This window comes from Gouania willdenowi, chromosome 22 (assembly GCF_900634775.1).
Source record: "Gouania willdenowi chromosome 22, fGouWil2.1, whole genome shotgun sequence".
Lineage (NCBI taxonomy): Eukaryota > Metazoa > Chordata > Actinopteri > Blenniiformes > Gobiesocidae > Gouania > Gouania willdenowi.
The window spans coordinates 29,445,965-29,465,923 of NC_041065.1; the positions used below are offsets into that span (position 1 = coordinate 29,445,965).

The 19,959-nt window shown below is 34.7% G+C and overlaps 1 protein-coding gene across 1 annotated transcript in view; it reads right to left on the reverse strand.

The window, feature by feature from the left end:
* impg1b (interphotoreceptor matrix proteoglycan 1b) overlaps positions 1 to 19,959 on the reverse strand; it is a 36,508-nt gene continuing 16,549 nt past the window's right edge. Inside the window, 8 exon segments of the mRNA XM_028437186.1 lie at positions 1 to 18; positions 3,845 to 3,928; positions 5,397 to 5,583; positions 5,681 to 5,866; positions 7,176 to 7,386; positions 9,507 to 9,726; positions 16,872 to 16,961; positions 17,680 to 18,338. Of these exon segments, the coding sequence (XP_028292987.1) occupies positions 1 to 18; positions 3,845 to 3,928; positions 5,397 to 5,583; positions 5,681 to 5,866; positions 7,176 to 7,386; positions 9,507 to 9,726; positions 16,872 to 16,961; positions 17,680 to 18,338 (1,655 nt within the window).

A 19,959-nucleotide genomic window follows, 5' to 3' on the forward strand; every position in this document is an offset into this window, starting at 1 on the left:
TCAGTCTTGGTCCCACATCTGGAGGGAGACGACAGGAAGCACTAAACACTTTAATTTCTTATTTACAAAGTTTATATTTAAAATGTGTGTTATCACTTCATCATTATGCTATATAGTTGTTTCTTCATCATATTCTGAGCAAAATGTTGTCATATTATTGTGTCATTTCTATAGTTTTTCCTTTATTTAACTTGGAAAGTAAAGTTGCAGACAACGATGCGTCTTTAATTTTGATAACAATTCAAACTCACACGATGTTACTCCAACATGTCCAACTGGCCGTTAATTTGAAAGTTGAGAAAGCCGACGTCACATTACGTCAACGATCTATTGATTTAATGCATTCTGGCAGGGTCAACACAACCCATTCAACCATCCTTCCATCTTCCGCTATATTAATTCAGTAGAGCTTTGTTCAGACGACTGTTGAGATTTGAACCTGAACTGGTTATTAGTCCCAACGCTGAGATAATAAGAACGCCAACGATCAAAATCACACATTTATTCCTACAGCTGGATTAAACATGACAAGATTTTATACCCTGTTTTTTTAGGATCATTAAGCCTATACTTAATTTCAGTTAAAAAACAAATAAAAAGCATTTAATGCATAACAGTAATTGATCAAACAGCAACCGTAAAAAGAATATGATGAAGCCCAGTGGCTTTAATTGTTGATTAATCAGTCAACAGAATGAAAACGTTAAAATATATTTGCATAAGGTGAGAAAGTGCAACCTTAATTAAATGAGCAGCCTCACTAATATAATTCCATCTGATGAGATATAAACCATCGGAGTATGGGAATGTAAAAAGTAGTAACATTTTAGCTCACTTTCCTCACATTTAGCTATTTTTTCTTTTATTTGAGACAGAAATGTATGTAAAACAGCATGTTCTATGTATGTAAACGTGAAAAATAAATCTAAATGTAAATGTTAAATCTAAATGTAAAATATAAAAGTTAAATCTAGATGTAAATGTAAAAGTTAAATACAAATGTTAAATCTAAATGTGAAATGTTAATTTAAATCTAAACGTAAAAGTTAAATATAAATGTTAAATCCACATGTAAATGTAAAAGTTAAATACAAATGTTAAATCTAAATGTAAAAGTTAAATATAAACGTTAAATCTAAATGTAAAAGTTACATCTAAATGTGAAATGTAAATCTAAAGGTTAAAATGTTAAATTTAAATCTACATGATATAGAACATGCTGTTTTACATTTTACATTTACAAAAATTAGCTAAATGTTCAAAATATGTCGGTTATGAAACAATTGATTGAGCTTTTACATCTGCATCTTTCACAGCGCGGTTGTTACGTCTTTTTAAAAAATGCTTTTTTTTCCCCTTTTCTTATTTTTTAAGCATTGATTTAAAAAAAAAACAGCATTGTAAATTTGGATTATTGTGTTTTTCTGAAGCTGTTTTTTTACATTACAATGACACAATGAACCAAACAGTTTCCTTGGACTGAGAAGTGCGACAGTGATTGCACAGCAGTCAAAAAATCCACCAGAAGAATGTTTTTTTTCTTGTTGGAATAACATTTTTATTCTTTCATTTTAAATGGAAAATGAGTAATACAAAAAAAGAAGAAGCAGTAGTAGTAGACGGTTCTCAATAGTTGCATGATTCTGTAAAATCAATGTAAAGATTAGCCTGATGTAGATACAGCACAGCAGCACATTTCTATCACAGTCATTCATACATTCATGATCTTTTTGGGACTTAACAGTGAAGAATGGCATGAAGATCCACAGCAACAAACATTTTAACTCTAAAACACCAACGTGTGTCGGTTTGTTGCATAATAAAGCCCTCATTATGAGGAAAAAACAACCTTTGCCAAGGGTTTACACAAGAAATGCTCCTTCTCGCATATGGGGTGCAGACTGTAAAGTTGTGCATGCTAAAATAAACGCAACTTTTCACAACATTTAGCTACAAACTGCGTATAAAAAAAAACATATTTGATTTTTTTATGTTACTTTTGACCAGATTTACAGCAATACTGTGGAATTTGTGATATTTACTTTTCTAAAATATAATTAAAAATATAATGTCAATGTTAAATCTAAATATTACATCTTTAATGCTAAATGTTAAATATTATTTCAAAATCTAATGTTAAATCTAAATCTAATGCTAAATGTGAAATTCTAAATCTAAATGTGAAATTCTAAATCTAAATGTTTAATTTAAATGTTTAATCTAAATATACATGTTAAATGTAAATATTAAATGTGAAATCTAAATATTAAATGTGAAATCTAAATGTTAAATCTGAATCTAAATGTTAAATTAAATCTTAAATGTGAAATCTAAATGTCACGGGTGAAACTAAATATTTGGCTAACATGCAAATTCACAAGAAGTATCAAAATGAAAGATCTTTGATACGATCGAGCGTTATTTGTGGTCTAACATTTACCGTTTACATATATTATTTAGATTTAGATTTAACATTTAGGATTTAGCATTTATCATTTAGATTTATCATTTAGATTTATCATTTAGATTCATCATTTAGATTTTATATTTAACATTTAGATTTTATATTTAACATTTAGATTTTATATTTAACGTTTAGATTTTATATTTAACATTTAGATTTTATATTCAACATTTAGAGTTAGATTACACATAGATTAAACATTTAGGTTTAGATTTCCATCCATCCATCCATCCATTTTCATACCCGCTTATTCCCGTTTAACAGGGTCGCGGGGGTCTGCCGGTGCCAATTTCCGGCTGGTTTAGATTTCATACTTAACATTTAGATTAAGATTTAACATTGACATCTTATTTTTACAAGAAAATATGACAAATATTGCAGTAAATCTAGTCAAAAGAAACATAACAAAAATTTCACATATGTTCTGTTACATGCGGTTTGTTGCTGAATGTTGCAAAAAGTTGCTGTTTATTTTAGCATGCGCAACTGTACAATCGTGTTAATAATTCCAGCAAGATTCCTTTTGTCTTCATTTTGAATAATATGTTAAGGTTGCATTTATACAGAAAACTGTTCCTTAGGAAATCCACTTCCTGCCAGTGTTTGTCAGAGGCGTCTGCTGATCGCTTTGATGTGTCCTTTGATGTTTAGAAGTCAAGGAAATAAAGTGGATTTCCTAAGTAACAGTAGTCTGAATAAATGAAACCTTCACACACTATAAAAAAAACATGACAAAAACAATCTTGCTGGAATTACTAATGAATTTTGTCTGAATAAACGAAACTGTTATTATTGTTAGTTTTCTTTTGTTTTGGTTCATCCCTGATCCTGTTTTTGTTTGTTTGTTTGTTTGTTTTTATGCACGTAGTTACTGGACCAAATGTGGAAAACTTTGTTCCTTGAGTGCTAAAAATGTGAGGTAAAAATAATTTTTTAAAAGAAAAAAAATGTACCATTTGAACAAAAAGGATTTCCAAACAAGAAACGAGGCAGAGTGGTTCCCAACCAGGGGTACGTGCACCCTTAAGGGTACTTGAACACATCCCAGGGGGTACACAGAAACATTTTTTATTTCATTTTCTAACATTGTAAGTCAAATGTTTACATTTTGCTCATCCATCAATAACAAATTGTTGGGCAACTCTTTGAAATACGTCACAACGTAAAATGGAAAATATACAACGGCGAAAAAAACATCAGAAATAGATGAAAAAAAGGCTTAAATCCAACGGTAATATTGGACAGAATGCACAATACAGGAACTAAGGGGTACTTGCGATTAGACAAACATGACAAAAATCCCCAGCATGGTGTCTTGCGTCTTATTTTGAAAGAAAAGTCTTGGCATGCTGTATTATTATATTAGGATTTGTGTCTTACCTCATTGTGTGGTATGTGGTGATGAAAATCCATCATGTCGGAGACTAACTTTTCTGATTTGGTTGTGTAGAGATGTCAGGGGATCTGTTGAGATACAACGACAGGTTGTGTATTTCTTTTAAAAATCACTGCTCAGTCTCCCGTTTGACAACGCTCTAGTGATTCAGAGGATTAAAAGATAGGAACTCAACCGAGAACCTCAGAGACACTAGGAGAGAGAACGTTAGTGCAGAGAAAGCAGCGTTAGAGTTTGGTTAGGTTCATACGCAGAGTTTGTGGGGGCAGTGGTCAAAAGTTTTCATATTTTCCCCAAATTCATTCGTAAAAATACAATTCTTAATATCATCTACGTAATACTATACACAAATATTTTAAGTGCCATTAAACACAGTGACTGTACAAAATTAATTCATTTGTTTTGGTTTTAGAAATACGACTTATTTTTTGGCACTAGTGTCATAAAAGTTGATCAATATCAATTGAAAATATAAATAATTTCACTAAACTCCATTAGAAACAAAACTAAAAAGTATGTCTTAAAGCCTGAGTCAAACCACGTTGAAATGTTATTGAGATATAAAATACTGTAGTTTTCTGCTGCTTTAATTCTAACAACAAAGTATAATTGCGCTTTGAACGTGTTTCCATTGAAGGTTGTTTTGGAGTTTTGTAACTCACGTGAAATCTCATCCCGCGAGACTTCGCAGCAGGAAGACGGACGCTCCATATCTGATTATAACACTCTGTATTCCTTTATTGTTTCACATTTACAGTAATGTGGCAGTAATAATTTGAACGTATAACGCTAAGAAATGTCTCGGTCTTTTCTTCTGTTTACACGTACCGCGCCATGTTTTCTTGGAGAGAAGTGGTCATGTGACCTGATCACGTGTAATTGCGAAAAAAGCGTTTCCATTGCGCTTTCTACAATTTTCAATATCGAAACGTCTGAAATTCCTCCTCATGAAAGCATGAAAACTTTTTAGCGATTTGAGTTTTTTTTTCCGTGACTAGTTCTTATTGCGCTATTTAGATTTTGCGCATTTTCAAGGATAACGGAAATGCAGCTACTGTTAGTTTCATGTCACAGATGTTAGTTCAACCTCAAGTGTGTAGTTTAAGTTTTCAGTGAAATGGTCCCAAACATTTGAGACTTTAGGTTGGTTCTTCTTCTGGTGCGCAATTCTTCGTGAAGCGACACTGCAAAAATGAAGCAGAAAGCGGCCGCCGGCCTGATTTTACCATGAATTTACAACATTAAACGACACGTTGACGCAAATATTTGTTGTCAACATTATCAATTAAGTTACAAATAATTTTGGAACATTGTATAAGTTCCACAGATTGTGGTTGGCGCGAATCTTGAGACGGTCTATGTATTTAGCGTAATTCTATCTTTTCTTTTGTACCCCACCCCCAGCAAGAATCTCAAACTCTGCCTATGGTTAGGTTAGTATGAAGCGTGGATCAGTGAATATTCTGCCAGCATTTGAGGTTAGCGATATGCTAGCTAGCTTGCTCCCAGCAGCACAGCGTATTATACAGCATATACCTTAATACTCAGGTGTATTTTTTCAATAGAGGCAAAATGTTCTGGCTCAGACTGCTGGGACTGGGAAGAAGAAGAAGAACTGGACGAGTATTGTAAAGTGGACACTTGTGTTAAGACACCGTCATCGTTCTCAAATACCGGATTGACCCTCAACGTGTTCTCAAAGGCATAAGGGGCGAGGGTGTGCCTACAATATAAAGGAGAAAAAAACTGTCCTGCATGGGAATAAAAAAGGAAAACTTTAAAATAAAAAAAAAAGATGTAACAAAGGATGAAACACTTACACCAACGTCACAGCTTTTTTGTTTTGGATGCATTTTTTGTTGATGAAGATTAAAACGCCGATGACGGCACAAACCAGGCAGAGGCTTCCCACCAGGCAGGTGACCACCATGGACGGATCCATGGGCACGGACACCAGCTCGCTGCAACGCTCGCCGTGATAGTGCCAGTATTTACCCACCGCACACCTGAAACACACATCATTAGTATTAGTTTCATCTGGTCACAGATTTAGCCTTTAGTCATTTTATTAACTAAACAAAAACTTATTTATCGATTTTAAACTACTTTCTTTTGGGTTTTTGGTGGGTTTCTTTTGGATTTTTTTTCTTAACTGTGCATAATTGTGACCATCACCAGCCCTCCCTAAGTCAGGGTAAGAAAAACTCTATTAAAGGGAGAATAGTAAAAGAGAGGGCAGTGTTACACCTAGGTGCGGGGGAAGGGAACAGGGAAGAGTGAGTCAGGGTGGGACAATAGAAGTAGTGAGGGAGAGTCAACTATTTTAAGGTGAGAGTGCAATGGGGTGTTACAGTTGTGCATATTATGTTGACTTGTCTTTGAATGGCCAGATATCAGGAAAAACTATGATGAATACATTAGTAAAATTACAAATGAGAGTTATTAGAATTATTCATAAAGTAGGATGTATTGATGCAACTAAAAACATTATTTAACTAATAACCTTAAAAATTAATAATAATTATACATATGCAAAGAAACATGTACTAAATTGCCTTCACATACAACAAAAAAAAAATCAATTCTGCAGCAACAAAACTGTCACTTTTGCCATACGTTGTCCACTTGTCAGTAATGTTTCTAATAAATGTCCTGTTTAGTACTAAAAAGATAGTTATTTGTTATTGAATAAAATGTTTTTTGTGTGTGTAAAACATGCTTGTATTTGTTTGATTGGTATGTTTCTTATTTCCAAAACTAAAATGCATGTAACTCCAACAACAGCAGAATATCTGCCATACAAATATAATTTTTTTTAATGCCAGGTGGATTTGCATTGCATATCTTTAGTAGAAAACGAAATAATTTTTTACAGTTTTTACAATTTATCACTTGATAAATTGTGTGGTTTGTGAATACAAAACATAATTCACAAACAAATGCAAATAAGAAACAAACCAATCAAATTAATACATTATTTTTAATTACAAAAACAATAAAATGTTTTTATATATGTAAAACATGCTTGTATTTGTTTGATTGGTATGTTTCTTATTTGCAAAACTAATATGCATGCAACTCCACAGCCAAACTGATCACAATAACAGCGGACCACCTCCCATACAAATCTGACAAGTTCATTTTTTTTTGAATGCCTGCTGGAATTGCATTGCATCTCTTGAATACAAAACTAAATAAGTGCTCTTTTATATATTTATTTAACAGTTTTTATGATGATTTTTACCTGATTTATCTTATTTAAACACATGCAAAGAAGATAAACTGTTGTGAAACATGTGGTCAGTGTGCAGGTACCTGCACGTGGCTCCGTGACCAGGGATTATTTCACAGAGACCTCCATTTTGGCAGTAGTCTGGTTCTAAAGCGCAGGTGCTCTGACAGGGGAGGCCGTGGACCGCGCTGTAGCCTGGGTCACACACACACTCGGCCTCCCCCGTCCAACTGTTCACCGCACATCGAGAGAACTCGTTACAGGCCAGGAACTTACACGGATCTGCTTGGTCAGCTAAAAGAGGAAGAGAAAGAAAGAGAGCGCGGGAAGAAAATGAAAAGGTAGAGGAAATATTGCTCATCGACGTTAACGCAGCCAGGATATGCATTCAAAGGAGAAGTTGAAGGACATTTTGATTGACAGTCTAAGAATGGTGGGTTTATATTATGGTCGTACGCAATCATGAACTCGCCCAACCAAAAGGATGCACCAGATTTATGTGGCAGGCTCTCTCCAAATCCTAAGAGGCCAACCACGTAAAGTCACCCTGTGTATACGAGTAAATAAAATAAAATTTACAGCACTAGTGCAGTGCCCATAGGAAGTACTTTATGTATTACTATAGAAAAGTGGGAGGTTAAGTAGCTTTTTTCATGGCTGTCCAAATGAGGCTGTGTTTGAAGGTGGGATGTCAGGGACATTTAGGTTTGTTGTGAAATGTGTAGAGTAATAACTATGTGTTTTCATATATTTAAATGAATAAATTGGGGAAAAAGCAACGCACCAGCATGAAGTTATGCCTGGAGTAACACTTTGAGACGCTCACGTTTACAGTAAATGAGAGCTTTAATTCCTCTTTAAGTCAGAATGAAAGTTAAATCCTCTTTAAACTGACCGTGTAAACACTTCATTTCAAATGCAAATTTAATTCTGAATCACACACACGCACGCACAGTTCACCCAAAGCAAGTAAAAAGTGAAGCCACAGCAGAGTGTTGGCGCTCTGCTGGCCGGGACGCACCGTTCCTCGAGCCCCCGTCTCAGCTTTGCTACCCCGACACAGAGCCTCAGTCCGGCCCGCTGCGTGAACGCTCGGTAGACACACACAGCGGATCGCTGCTCCGCTCAAAACCAGAAGGTGGGGTGGGATCTCCAGTGATTGGCTTTGCCGCACACGGGGCTACGGCGTGCAGCGATTGGCTCTGGCGCTCACGTGACTCTAGTGGATAATTTTATGAAATAATTCATTAACGGTCTTATTGCAGTCCAAACAAATCTGACGTTGCACACCTTTGAACCAAGCAGCAGCCATGTTGAAAGTCTCAGGTCAATCTGAGCAGAGATATTTGAGGAACACACAGACAGACAGACAGACGTTCCTTGCTTTATAGATAGATGTCGTGATCGGTTTGTTCTACACACAGGACGGACTAATAGACTTGGCGCGATTCTCAAAAATATCGCGGGAACTTGCGGTTAGTGGCAAATTGGGGCAAAATCCGGGAACATGTTGGTTTTAGTCTGCATGAACACAAAGTATTGCTAAAATCATTAACGATCATCTTTGCACAATATGATGCATTGAGGGGTTTTTTCTGTAATGTAATGCACTGGGCTTTAAGGACATCCTGAATTGACTAAAAGTTAACCAAATGAATTGACCTTATCAAACCCTGAATACCACCTGTTTGTTTGTAAAATGCTAAAGATGGGCCAAAATCTGCTGATTTGGCAGCAATTTTGATTTTCAATTTAAGAGGTAATGGGCTCAAGTTACAGCTTGTGAACACTGACATTCTGAATCAGTATATATACCCAAGTTGACCAAATAAGCTTGGTTCTCCACTTTTATCCCCAAATGCTCCCAACATTCACCTTTTTGAGAATCCTAGTCTATTAGTTGTGTCATTTCCAAGCCACTTTTTTGGGTTCAGGTTGGGGTTTCTATGTATTATGTTGTTACCCACATAAAACACTCGACAAGGCACTGTTTTAAAGTTCATAAATGTAGCTATACTTAAAGCCTGAGGGTTTTTTTTATTTATTTGAATTTAATTAATATTATTATATAGTTATTTTATTAAAAAAAAAAAAAAAAAAAAAAAAAAAAAGGATTGTACGTTTTATACTGATGCCTTTGCGGAAAATAAATGAAGTTCCAATTGTACAACATTTGGTCTCTTCCTTTTTAAGTTTATACATTAGATGTTTGGAAAGCAACCGTGGCAAGAAAACAAACAAATAAACATGGCGGGTAAAAGAAACGAGTAACTTTAACTTTGAGTACCATTTAATTGAGCTTCTTTTTACTTGTACGTGAGTATTTTATGTAAGACATACGTGTACTTGAGTACAATTTTAATCAAGTAACCATGCTTCTACTTGAGTTGGATGTATCAGCACTCTTTACTAACCTGGTTCTACTTCCAAGGAGCGACTGTCGATCTCGATATCGAGCCTCTTGGATGCTGCGTTGCAGAAATCTTCCAGCACACAATGCACGGCCTGCGTCACGTTGTAGGGAACAGGCTTATTCAGCTTCATTTTGCTGTTCACCACAACACTTCCATTTCTGAAGTTGAGAATCTCCAGCTGCTTAAATCCTGTCAAATTAGACTCTAAATATGGTAAAAGCTGTGGAAGAAAAGTAAAATATATATATATATATTAGTAATGTGCAAAGCGAACATAAATAGTAACGTAATTATCCTAAATATTAGTCGTTTTTGTTGTTAATAAATTAGGGATTAAAAATTGACTTCAGTATTAAGAGAAGGAAACGATTACGTTGAACAATCAAGACGATTTCTTGCAAAGCGAGAGAGTTTATTTCATCCTGGTGCTATAGTGGCTGAGCTGAGGTTGTCATTTCATGCTTGATTGTAAAATAATGAGGTCACATTTGAGTGTGAAAGCTGTGAATAACTCCAAATTAAATTCCCAAGCAGGAATGAAATTGTGCCATTACTGACTGCCTGTATAATCAGATTAGGAACTAAATCAGGGTTGGATTCATAGGCAACGGTTTAAAGAACAGGGAATGAAGTTCAACCGCAGAACATGAAAGAGAGAAACACACAGAGGCTGAGGAGAATAAAACAAGTTTAGAAGAATACATAAAGACTGGGAATTATGGTGAACTGGTTGTTAACTTCTGTAATGTATCGGTTATTTATTGCAACGCAAACGTTGTGCTTGCATGGTTTTAATTTGTAATCTCTCATCCATCTGTATAGATCTACTGTGGAGAGCAATATCTGTTAATCAGAGCAAAAGAACAAAAGATAAATGTATCTCAGTCCTTTCTTTTCTTCCATTTTCTAAGGCCACATAAGATCCAGTCATTGCTTTTCTAAAGAACTCTTCCATTATCTTCAGATTTCTCTGTACAAAGGAGGCCTTGGCTCTCCACTATTGTATCGTATCTTAGTTTATTTGCGTAAAAGCCTGGCAGATTTGTTAAAAGGATGTTTACCTCTGCAAGAAAGCATGAAAAAAATGCACATGGGGGTTTTTAATATGCTAAATCCAGCATCTCTTATTATAACGGGTCAGTTTGACTCATGTTTTAAACTTGTTTTTCCATCTTTTGGTTACTTTGTTAGGCTTCCTTATTCATTAAAATATCTGTACTATTTTTTGGTGTTTATTATCATTTAGTATTATAATTATCCTCAATAGAACTGAAAGATAGTGGGAAAACATAACATGAACACATTTTATTAACATGTTAGCTAATTGTAAACTATCGTTTACAATTTCATTAAATTGTAAATGAATGTTCATGCCAATTACAAAATCAATTATCTGAACTTAATGACAATAAAATAATGGTTACAACAGCAAAATATTTTCTCAATTACAATTACAAATATAATTACATCATAATTGTGTTTATGTCTAGTTCATGTGATCCACTAGCGAAAGTGTTCATACTGTTTATGCCTTGCATTATTTCATTCTATTGTATTTTTTTCTTCCTTTATTTAATTATTGTTTGATACTGTTATATTTGGAGCTGCTGCAACATCTAAATTCCCCCATTGGAGGATCAATAAAGTTTTATCTCATCTTATCATAATTATCAATTGTAAATGACCACAACCCTGGTCAATATCCATATTGCCATTTGGATATTTTGTCATAACTCAGATACAGTATCTACATCAGAAGTTTGAGTTTAATCATTGTACATGTTGGCAAATACTGCAAAATAAACATAATCAGATTAATGCTTATCCATACTGTACATGCACCAGGAGGGTCACAATGGATCTAATCTTCCTGAGAAATCAATGAAAATAGATATTAATTCATGTTTTGATGGGTATTTAAATCAAATCGTTCACCCTTTAAAAGCCACCATTGTCATACACAGTTGATGCTGGAAAGAAATTGCAATTTCACCCTTTCCATGTGTAAAGCGTTATGGTGGCCATTTTATATCTTGCTCTGGATTGAAATTACAGTATTTTAAGCAATGTCATGACAATCCTTGTCCCCAAAAACCTACATTTGGCCACAAAGATCCTGTTTCTACGTCTAACAGAACCAAAGTAATGGTAAGATTGAAATTCACAATACAGATGGCGGCCATCTTGGATCTTGCCCTGAGCACAAGTTACAGTATTTTAAGAAATATTATTGAATTCCTTGACCCTGAAAACCTACAACTTGCCACTGAGATCATGCTTCTATGTCAAAAAGAACCAAAGTTATGACAAAATATCCAAATTGATAATATGGATGGCGGCCATCTTGGATTTCTTGATTTTGAGTGGGAACCATTGGTTTACCAGCGTGGATACCTTTAAAAAATGGATTCAGCATCCTCAAAAACCCGCATGTACAAATGTTCATGCTTTCTTCCAGAATAAGTCTTCAAACAAGCCTTTTTTTTGAACAAGTTAGCACTGTATCAACCCTTTTTTAGCGCCGCATCGACCCTTTTTTAGCGCCGCATCGACACTTTTTTAGTGCCGCATCGACACTTTTTTCTCCTTTTTACAGCTTTTCTTTTGAAAAACTTCTACCAACTGTATTTTAATCCATGATGTATTCATACAGATACAAACTTTAGGAATACAAATAAACAATACGAGGAACGGACTGTACTCTTTGAGAGGAAAGACGGTTCAACTAATGGACCTGCATCAAGGTTGAGTACAACAGAGGCAAACATCAAACCACTACAGTGAGACACGCAGAGATTACAGTGCTTTAGCCGTCCTGGCGGTTAAGATAAGAAGCCTTAAAGAGCTCTGCTCTGATCGGGTTACTCCACATATCACTGACAATTGACTGAAGCTTTCCTCTCTATTGCTATTAAAATGGAGGAACTGAGGTGTCCAAAACAAGTGGCCCAATGCTTGGATAACCTTTAAATACAACGTTTAGGGATGAGATTATTGAGTTATACATGTTTAGTTTTTAAAATTAGATTAGCTCAATCCCCTCCCAACTACCAGCAAAGTTCTTTCAAAAGCAAACTACAGTTTTAATCAGTGGTTCCCGACCTTTTTTGGATCATGACCCCATTTTGATATCTAGAATTTCTAGCGACCCTAAAGACATTTTTTGTTGTACCGTGTTACAAATACAGAGTTGTGCCAGCTCAGATATTCTATACTGCATTTTATTATTATTATTATTATTATTATTATTATTATTATTAATATCAACTAGATTTATATTTGACAATGTGAAAGTATAGAATAGCGGTTTATAACAGTTTATTTGTCTCATAATTGATAAAAAAAAATCTAATAAATTACTGATTAAATCCTTATTCCTAAAATTTTCGGATTTTTTTTTCTTTTACTTTTTTCTATAATTTATAATTTTATTTTATTTTCAAATAAAAACCATGCAAAACACTTAAACTTAACATGAAAGCAGGGTCATGTGCAAGCGTCATTATGAGGGTATCAACACATTTCATTAACACAGACAAAAAATTAAATAAAATAATAAAGAAATATTAATACTTGAGCTGGAAACCTAATTAATTGCAGGTATAATAAATAACATGACCATTTACTATTGTAATATTTACTATTACATTGTCATTATTATTAATTGTGAATTAGCTATGCCAAAATAGCTCCAATAGTGTCATAATTTAGCGAACAACACTTAATGACACCTTATTCATGCTATTGACAGGTGTCAGGACATAATGACAGCGTAATGTCATCCTTATGTATAAAATATCAAATAAAGTGTTACCAAATATAGTTATTTTTGTGTGTTTTAATTTATAATAATAAGAATTAAAAAAAATTAAGATTTAATCAATCATTTATTTAATTTTTTATCAATTACTAGACATCTCAGGCGACCCCATTTAAACTCCAGGTGATCCCATAATAAAAATAAAACTGGTTTAATCTGTTGCTCCTAACTCCCTGGTTTTAAATAAAAACACTAATCCTTCATAGATATTATACAAACTTGACAAAAGTCGTATACGTCACTATCACAACGCCCCTCTTGATGTTACGCATGTATCTACTGGTTTTTGTTTGAGAAAACCAGGTGAAACACCCCTTCATTGATGTAAAAAAAATAAAATAAAATAATGAAAAAGGATATAAAATATGTTTTTTTTTTTTTTTTGGTGTTTGCTCTAAGTGAGAAATAAATGTCCAACCTCCATGTCCAGTTTTAGTGGTTGCTTTACAAACCAGTAGGTACAGGAGTAATGGAGGAAACGAAGCTACTCTGAGTGAACAATGTTCACATACGAATGAGACACTGATGCTACAGTAACACTAATTAAACCATCAAATGGGAATAGCGTCACATCAGATCCATTTAAATGGGCTGCGTTTTTAAATGCTCTGTTAGTGTTTGTAAACCATCACTGAACAGCCGAAAAATCTACTTTTAACGTTTATTTCTCCCCGTTTGAAGCCCATTTAAAAGGAAATATGTCGACACTTTCTAATGGGTTACTGACAGTCGACAGCGTACAGTATAAAAAACACTTACCAGTTCAATCATCTGAGCACATTAGTTTTGCCAGGAAGCTAAATGCATCAATTAACAAGAAGAACTGCAGAAACCACGGTTTGGGCAACCATTAAATATTGGAGATGGAGATTTACTGCATTTTATCTCTTATATGTAAGATTTATATATCAAAAATAGAATTGAAATATAATGTATTGTATGCATGCACACAAGTCCATTGTTTTGCTTTATTATGCATCATAACACCCAACATTAACATCTAATCAGAATGCCAAACATTGCTTTGTATTCAGATCGACACCCAAGGCTAGTAAAATCAAACCGTCATGTTTCCGTCCCAGTAGTTCGCATTCTCTCCCTCTCTGATTTGCACTGATGAATTTTTCAGAAATCAAAAGATGTCTGAGATTTAACAACCTGCAGAAAAGCCTTGAAACAAATTAAGTAATCTCTTTTATGGCAGTGATAGAAGATTTTAACTGATTGCTCTGCAATAAGTGGAAATGATAAAAAAAATAAAAAAAAAGGCATTAATGGTAATGTCATGATTGATTTCCAAAGAGTCCATTTCTTTCACCAAAATATCCCAGAAACATTGAATTTGCCTGCTTTATTATCTACTCCAGACATAAGCAACTCGTGATCCGTGGGCCACATGTGGCTCTCGTACATCTAGTTTTGTGCAAACCCAAAAGTAAATGCACAAAATGACTCCAAAAACACATAAAGTTATAGAAAAATACATGAAAGGACAACACTAATGCACAAAAGAACTTCAGAAACTCAAAATGATAGAATAATATGCAAAAGGACAACAAAAAGGAACAAAAATTACTTCAATAACACAACAAATGATGGGAAAAATACACAAAGCACACAAAAATACAGCAAAATACAAAAAATTTGGACAAATACACAAAAATTACTCAAAAAACACAAAATGAGAGAATAATATGGTAAGGACAACAATAATGTACAAAATGACTCTAAAAACACAAAATGATAGAATAATATGCTAAAAGACAACAAAAAGGAGCAAAAATGAGTTCAATAACACAACAAATGACAGGAGAAGTACACAAAAATAACTACAAAAGTACACAAAAATACAGGAAAAAATATGACTAAAACATACAAAAATTACTAAAAACACACCAAATGAAGGAATAATATGGAAATACAACAATAATGCACAAAATAACTAAAAACACAAAAAAATATGAGAAAAGTACGACAAATACGCAAAAATTACTCAAAAAACACAAACTGACAACATGCAAAAGTACAAGAAAACAAAATGTACTTCAAAAACACACTAAATGACAGAAAAAAAACACAAAAATTACTCAAAAACATACAAAAATACATAAACTGGCAACATAAAACAAGACATTTCAGAACAAACAAAGCAACAAATATATAGAATTAGAGACAACAAAAATACACAAAATGAAGAAAGGACGCCAAATGTTGATAATGTGGCCAATCACATTTCTGTGGCCCCTGTTGATGATTTAGTCTATTTGAACAATAAATTCAATAGTTTAATTATTCCGTCCTCTTGTTGTATCTCACCATTGCTCTTAAGCAGATTGGACCATTAATAGCACAATGTGTGGTGGTACTGGAACCACTTAGAATTATTGAAAGCTCCTTAGCGAAAGCCTTAAACCAATGACTAAGGCAAACCCACGTCCCATGATTCAGACTACCCTGAGCTAGTGTGCTAGCGTACACACTAAAGCTGTTTTTACCAAATGCATAAACCTGTGAAAGTCCAATTATAACTTAGCCTTTAATCACATCATTCAGAGACAATTTCACCATTCAGTCACCGTTCACTCAACCTGCAGGATTGTCTTTAAAGCATCAAAGATGTTTTTTGCATGTTTGGTGTATGACAGAACAACACTATAGTATGCAAACCCATGCACAGAAAGGAAAAAAACTAACTTAATATCACAGTTTCAGCAAAGCAAAATAAAGTCAGTTATAGATGATTAATCAACAGTCTGAAAGGCCAATCCATTAAATCGGTCTTTTATCAATTTAAATCTAACTTTAATTCAAATAAATCTGTTGCTTACAAGTGAATAAATTGTATCCAGGGCTCTTCTTGTGAAAAGCTCATTGCAGAAGCAAGAATTTGGCTGCATGTATCGTAATAATGACTGATTTGACTGTTAAAATTAAGATCATTAATATTACTATAAATTATAACATTTTTGGTATTTTATCTATCACAAAGAACTTGGTATTCATAATTACTAAGTGGCAGTTGCAGTTATATAAGGTAAAATGGCAAGTGTATCTTTTGTAGACTGCACACAATCTGCTTTGGTTTTGTCTTGCTCTTCTTCACGTGCAACTTACAGGAAAACCAAGGAAGTTGAAGTTCTTTTAAGTCATTCAATTAATCCAAAAATAGTCACTTGTATTTCACTCGTCCTGTTTAATTCCCACCATTTTGACTTAAAATAACCATAAAAATACAATAACAATCTCAATCCATGAGAGTGATTAGCAAAAGAAGTGAAATGTCTAGCCTAAACCAATCATTAAGGCGACACACACAAAGACAAACATGACAATATTTGAAGCATTCACAGTTTTAAAAAGAACCAACAGACAAGCGTAGCTCAAACAAGTTACAAGTAACAGTTAGTTAGCAAGAAGCTGCAAACTACAGCAGATAGATTCATTAGTCGCTTTATAGAAAGGTTAAAAACTGCATTTAGTAAAGGGTTAATCACGCGCTCTCTGAGGCATTGGAAATGTACTTCCAATATGGAAAAAACAAATACCGGAATGGAGGCTAGAGTCGTCTGTCTCCCAGGCCCAGATTTACTGGAAGCTCCAGGGTTTGAAGAGTTTCTGGAGCCAGAGTGCTGTGTCTATGTAGAACAAAATATTTTATACCCCTTTCTTTCTAAAAACACAATAACTCCTGTGAAATAAAACCATTCGATTACTGCATATTTTAACAAGAACTTTTGAAAAGCTCATCATCCAAAAGATCACATTGAAAAAAATGTAGTAAAAAATAAAATTTTACTTCAAAAAATACATAATTTCTCAGTAGCTAAATTGAAGAGTAAAAAATGATTTACTAATGAAGCTGTTTAAGTAAGGCTTATTCAACGGTGTAATCTTGTTGTCCAGAATCATTCAAGCACCAAAAGTAGCATTTAGCACAGCTTTCGCTGCTCCTCAATAGCAAGATGGTAAGAACCACTTTTGGATCATGTTACCAATTAGCCAGTGTCAATTCTGTTGTTTCATCTAATGAACATTTTCAAAGCACAATAATGTATGTAATAAACGGTCATTTTACAAGGGATTGATTCACTTTTGTTAACAATGTTAGCCATAAATGCTAACAAGTTTTGAACAGGTTTTGGCAAATTGCAAGGCTAACTTCTAGCAAAACGTTTCACTTCAAGCACCAATTTGGGGCACCTCTACAACGCTTTAGTTTCATATGTTTATAGTCTCACTAAAACCTGTCAATTGTTAAGTTAACTAATGAATTCCAAGTTTGAATTAACACAGCAAGTATGACAATAAAGCATGAAGAAGCATAATATCAAGCACAAAGGCTTGTGTACCTACCAGCTCAAGAAACGTATTCTCCAATGACTTATACTCGGGGGAACTCTTGTTGAACAGGTCATCAGAAAACATCATGTTCGTGACTCTCAAGCTAAAGAAAACCACCAACTCTTTGCGGTTATCCACTGCTGCCATCAGAGGCGTATTGGCTTGTCTCAGATACGGCGCGGCCGTGGATTCATAAGGACGTTCATCTGACTCAGAGGCAAAACCACTTCCTTCTTCCTCTTCTTCTTCAAGGGAATTTGTCAGTTCTGCTTCCGTTCCATTGCCACCAACGTCTGCTCCATCTTCAAAGTTTGAATTCTCATTAAAAAGATCCAACGAGGTCGTGGTCACTCCACTGTGTCCTCCGCTCACGTCATCCGGATCCTCAAGGGTATCGCCGCTCTCCACATGGGAAGGCAAGGGCTCCATGTCAGGTTCTGACTCAATGTCTTGAAGCGTGTACTTCGGAGATGTCGTGGAATCTGTGGACGCTACTTCTGTCATAGATATTTCTGGAACTGAAAGGTCTGTAGATGTCGGTGGGTCGAGGTCAGCTTCGACTGGAGAAACGGCCAACACTTCCTCTCCTGGGGGAGAAGTGGGTACCACAGAAAGGTCTTCATTGTCTGACTGTAGATGCTCCACAATGTCCCCGTCACCAAGTTCAGAACCTTGAAAAATAAAATAGTATTTAATTCAAGGACTTTTTTAACAGCCTTCCAAGCAATGAAACACATTACATTCTCCTCATTTTTCCTCTATTCAACTTGGAGAGGAAGGCCAAAGGACAAGGGCATTAGAGATGGACCAGAGAAATTAATAAATAACAAATAACAGTATTCCACACATACCCAAACTCACACAAATGTGATTTAAACCAACTACTTAAGCAGAAAGCTAGTTAGCATTGAGGAGGTCACGGCTAAGTCACATTATAGTATATTCAGACACTGGCTGTGTTCGGAATGACATAACAGACTACTCGTACTTCTGATGTCAAAATTAGTGTGTAGTACATTCACATTAGGTAGCATGAAAAGATTGAGTATGCGAAAAATACCCAGCTGAATACTATATGGGGACTTTTGAAGTATGCACGGTGGGCACACTAGTCATACTCAACTGTCCCATGATGCATTGCGAGTAAAGTGTAAAATCGTCCTGGGACTGGCGTCAAGCTAAAAATCAAACATCACCTTTTCAAAACAAAAGCATCTCTTCTTGACTTCCATTAGTTTGAAATGCTTTTGTAAATAGAGCTTTTGTTTTGAAGTTAACCAGATGTTTTCTCAGGAGCACAATAGAGGGTTTCCGAAAATCTCAAAAATGTCGGCATGAAATGCGTTTGTGGAAGTTTATGGATGAAATGAGCACATGTTGATATTATACTTTGTCACTTTCTCACTTGGAGAACTAACGGAGATATTTAGTCTCAGTGTGATTCAGGTTTTTTGTTGTTGTAGGTTTGAAATGCCTCTTGGGAAACTTGGAAGTACACTTCACTGGGAACGCTCATCATCCTAATCCTCTTAACCATACTAATAGTGTATAGTAATCAGTATACACTCATTGAGTTTGTAGTGCGGAGTGTGACATTTCGAACACAGCCACTGACTTGACAGTTTATTCTTTGTGTCTTAGTTGACAAACACTCTGTTTAGTAGCATTAGCATAGCTTTGTCTGCTACCTCCATAACAAAGTGATTAGAACCACTTTTGGATCCTGTTACCAATTAGCCAGAGTCACTTCTGTTGTATCATCTTATGCTAATCACATTTTTAAAGCATAATGTCATTATCATTTTAAGAGGGATTGATTCACTTTTTTTTTAAACAATGCTAGCCATAAAGGCTAACAAGTTGTGTATGGGTTTTGGCAAATAGCAAGGCTAACTCCTAGCTAAACATTTAAGTTTTATCTGATTTGCTCACAATAATTAGCTTATCAATCTCTAGCTGTGGAGCAATTTACATTAAGACAAAGTTAAAAATATTTTTTTTTCCCCCCCTTATCATTTATGTATTTATTTGTCCTACCTCAGACAGCCAAATTATCGAATTTGTATTAGATAGGTCAAATACATTAAAATGAAAATAAATATTATAGTTACTTACATATAGTGTCTTTTTTCCATCACTTTTCTACCAAAGCCTGTGCACATCTGACATTCATATTTTCAAAAACAGTGAGTGAAGTTCTGCTGGTTGAAGAAAGTTCTAATCTTTTTTCTGCACAGCGTGAGATTGTAATGACTCGACCACCGACAGGTTTATGCCAGTAAATTATTTCTA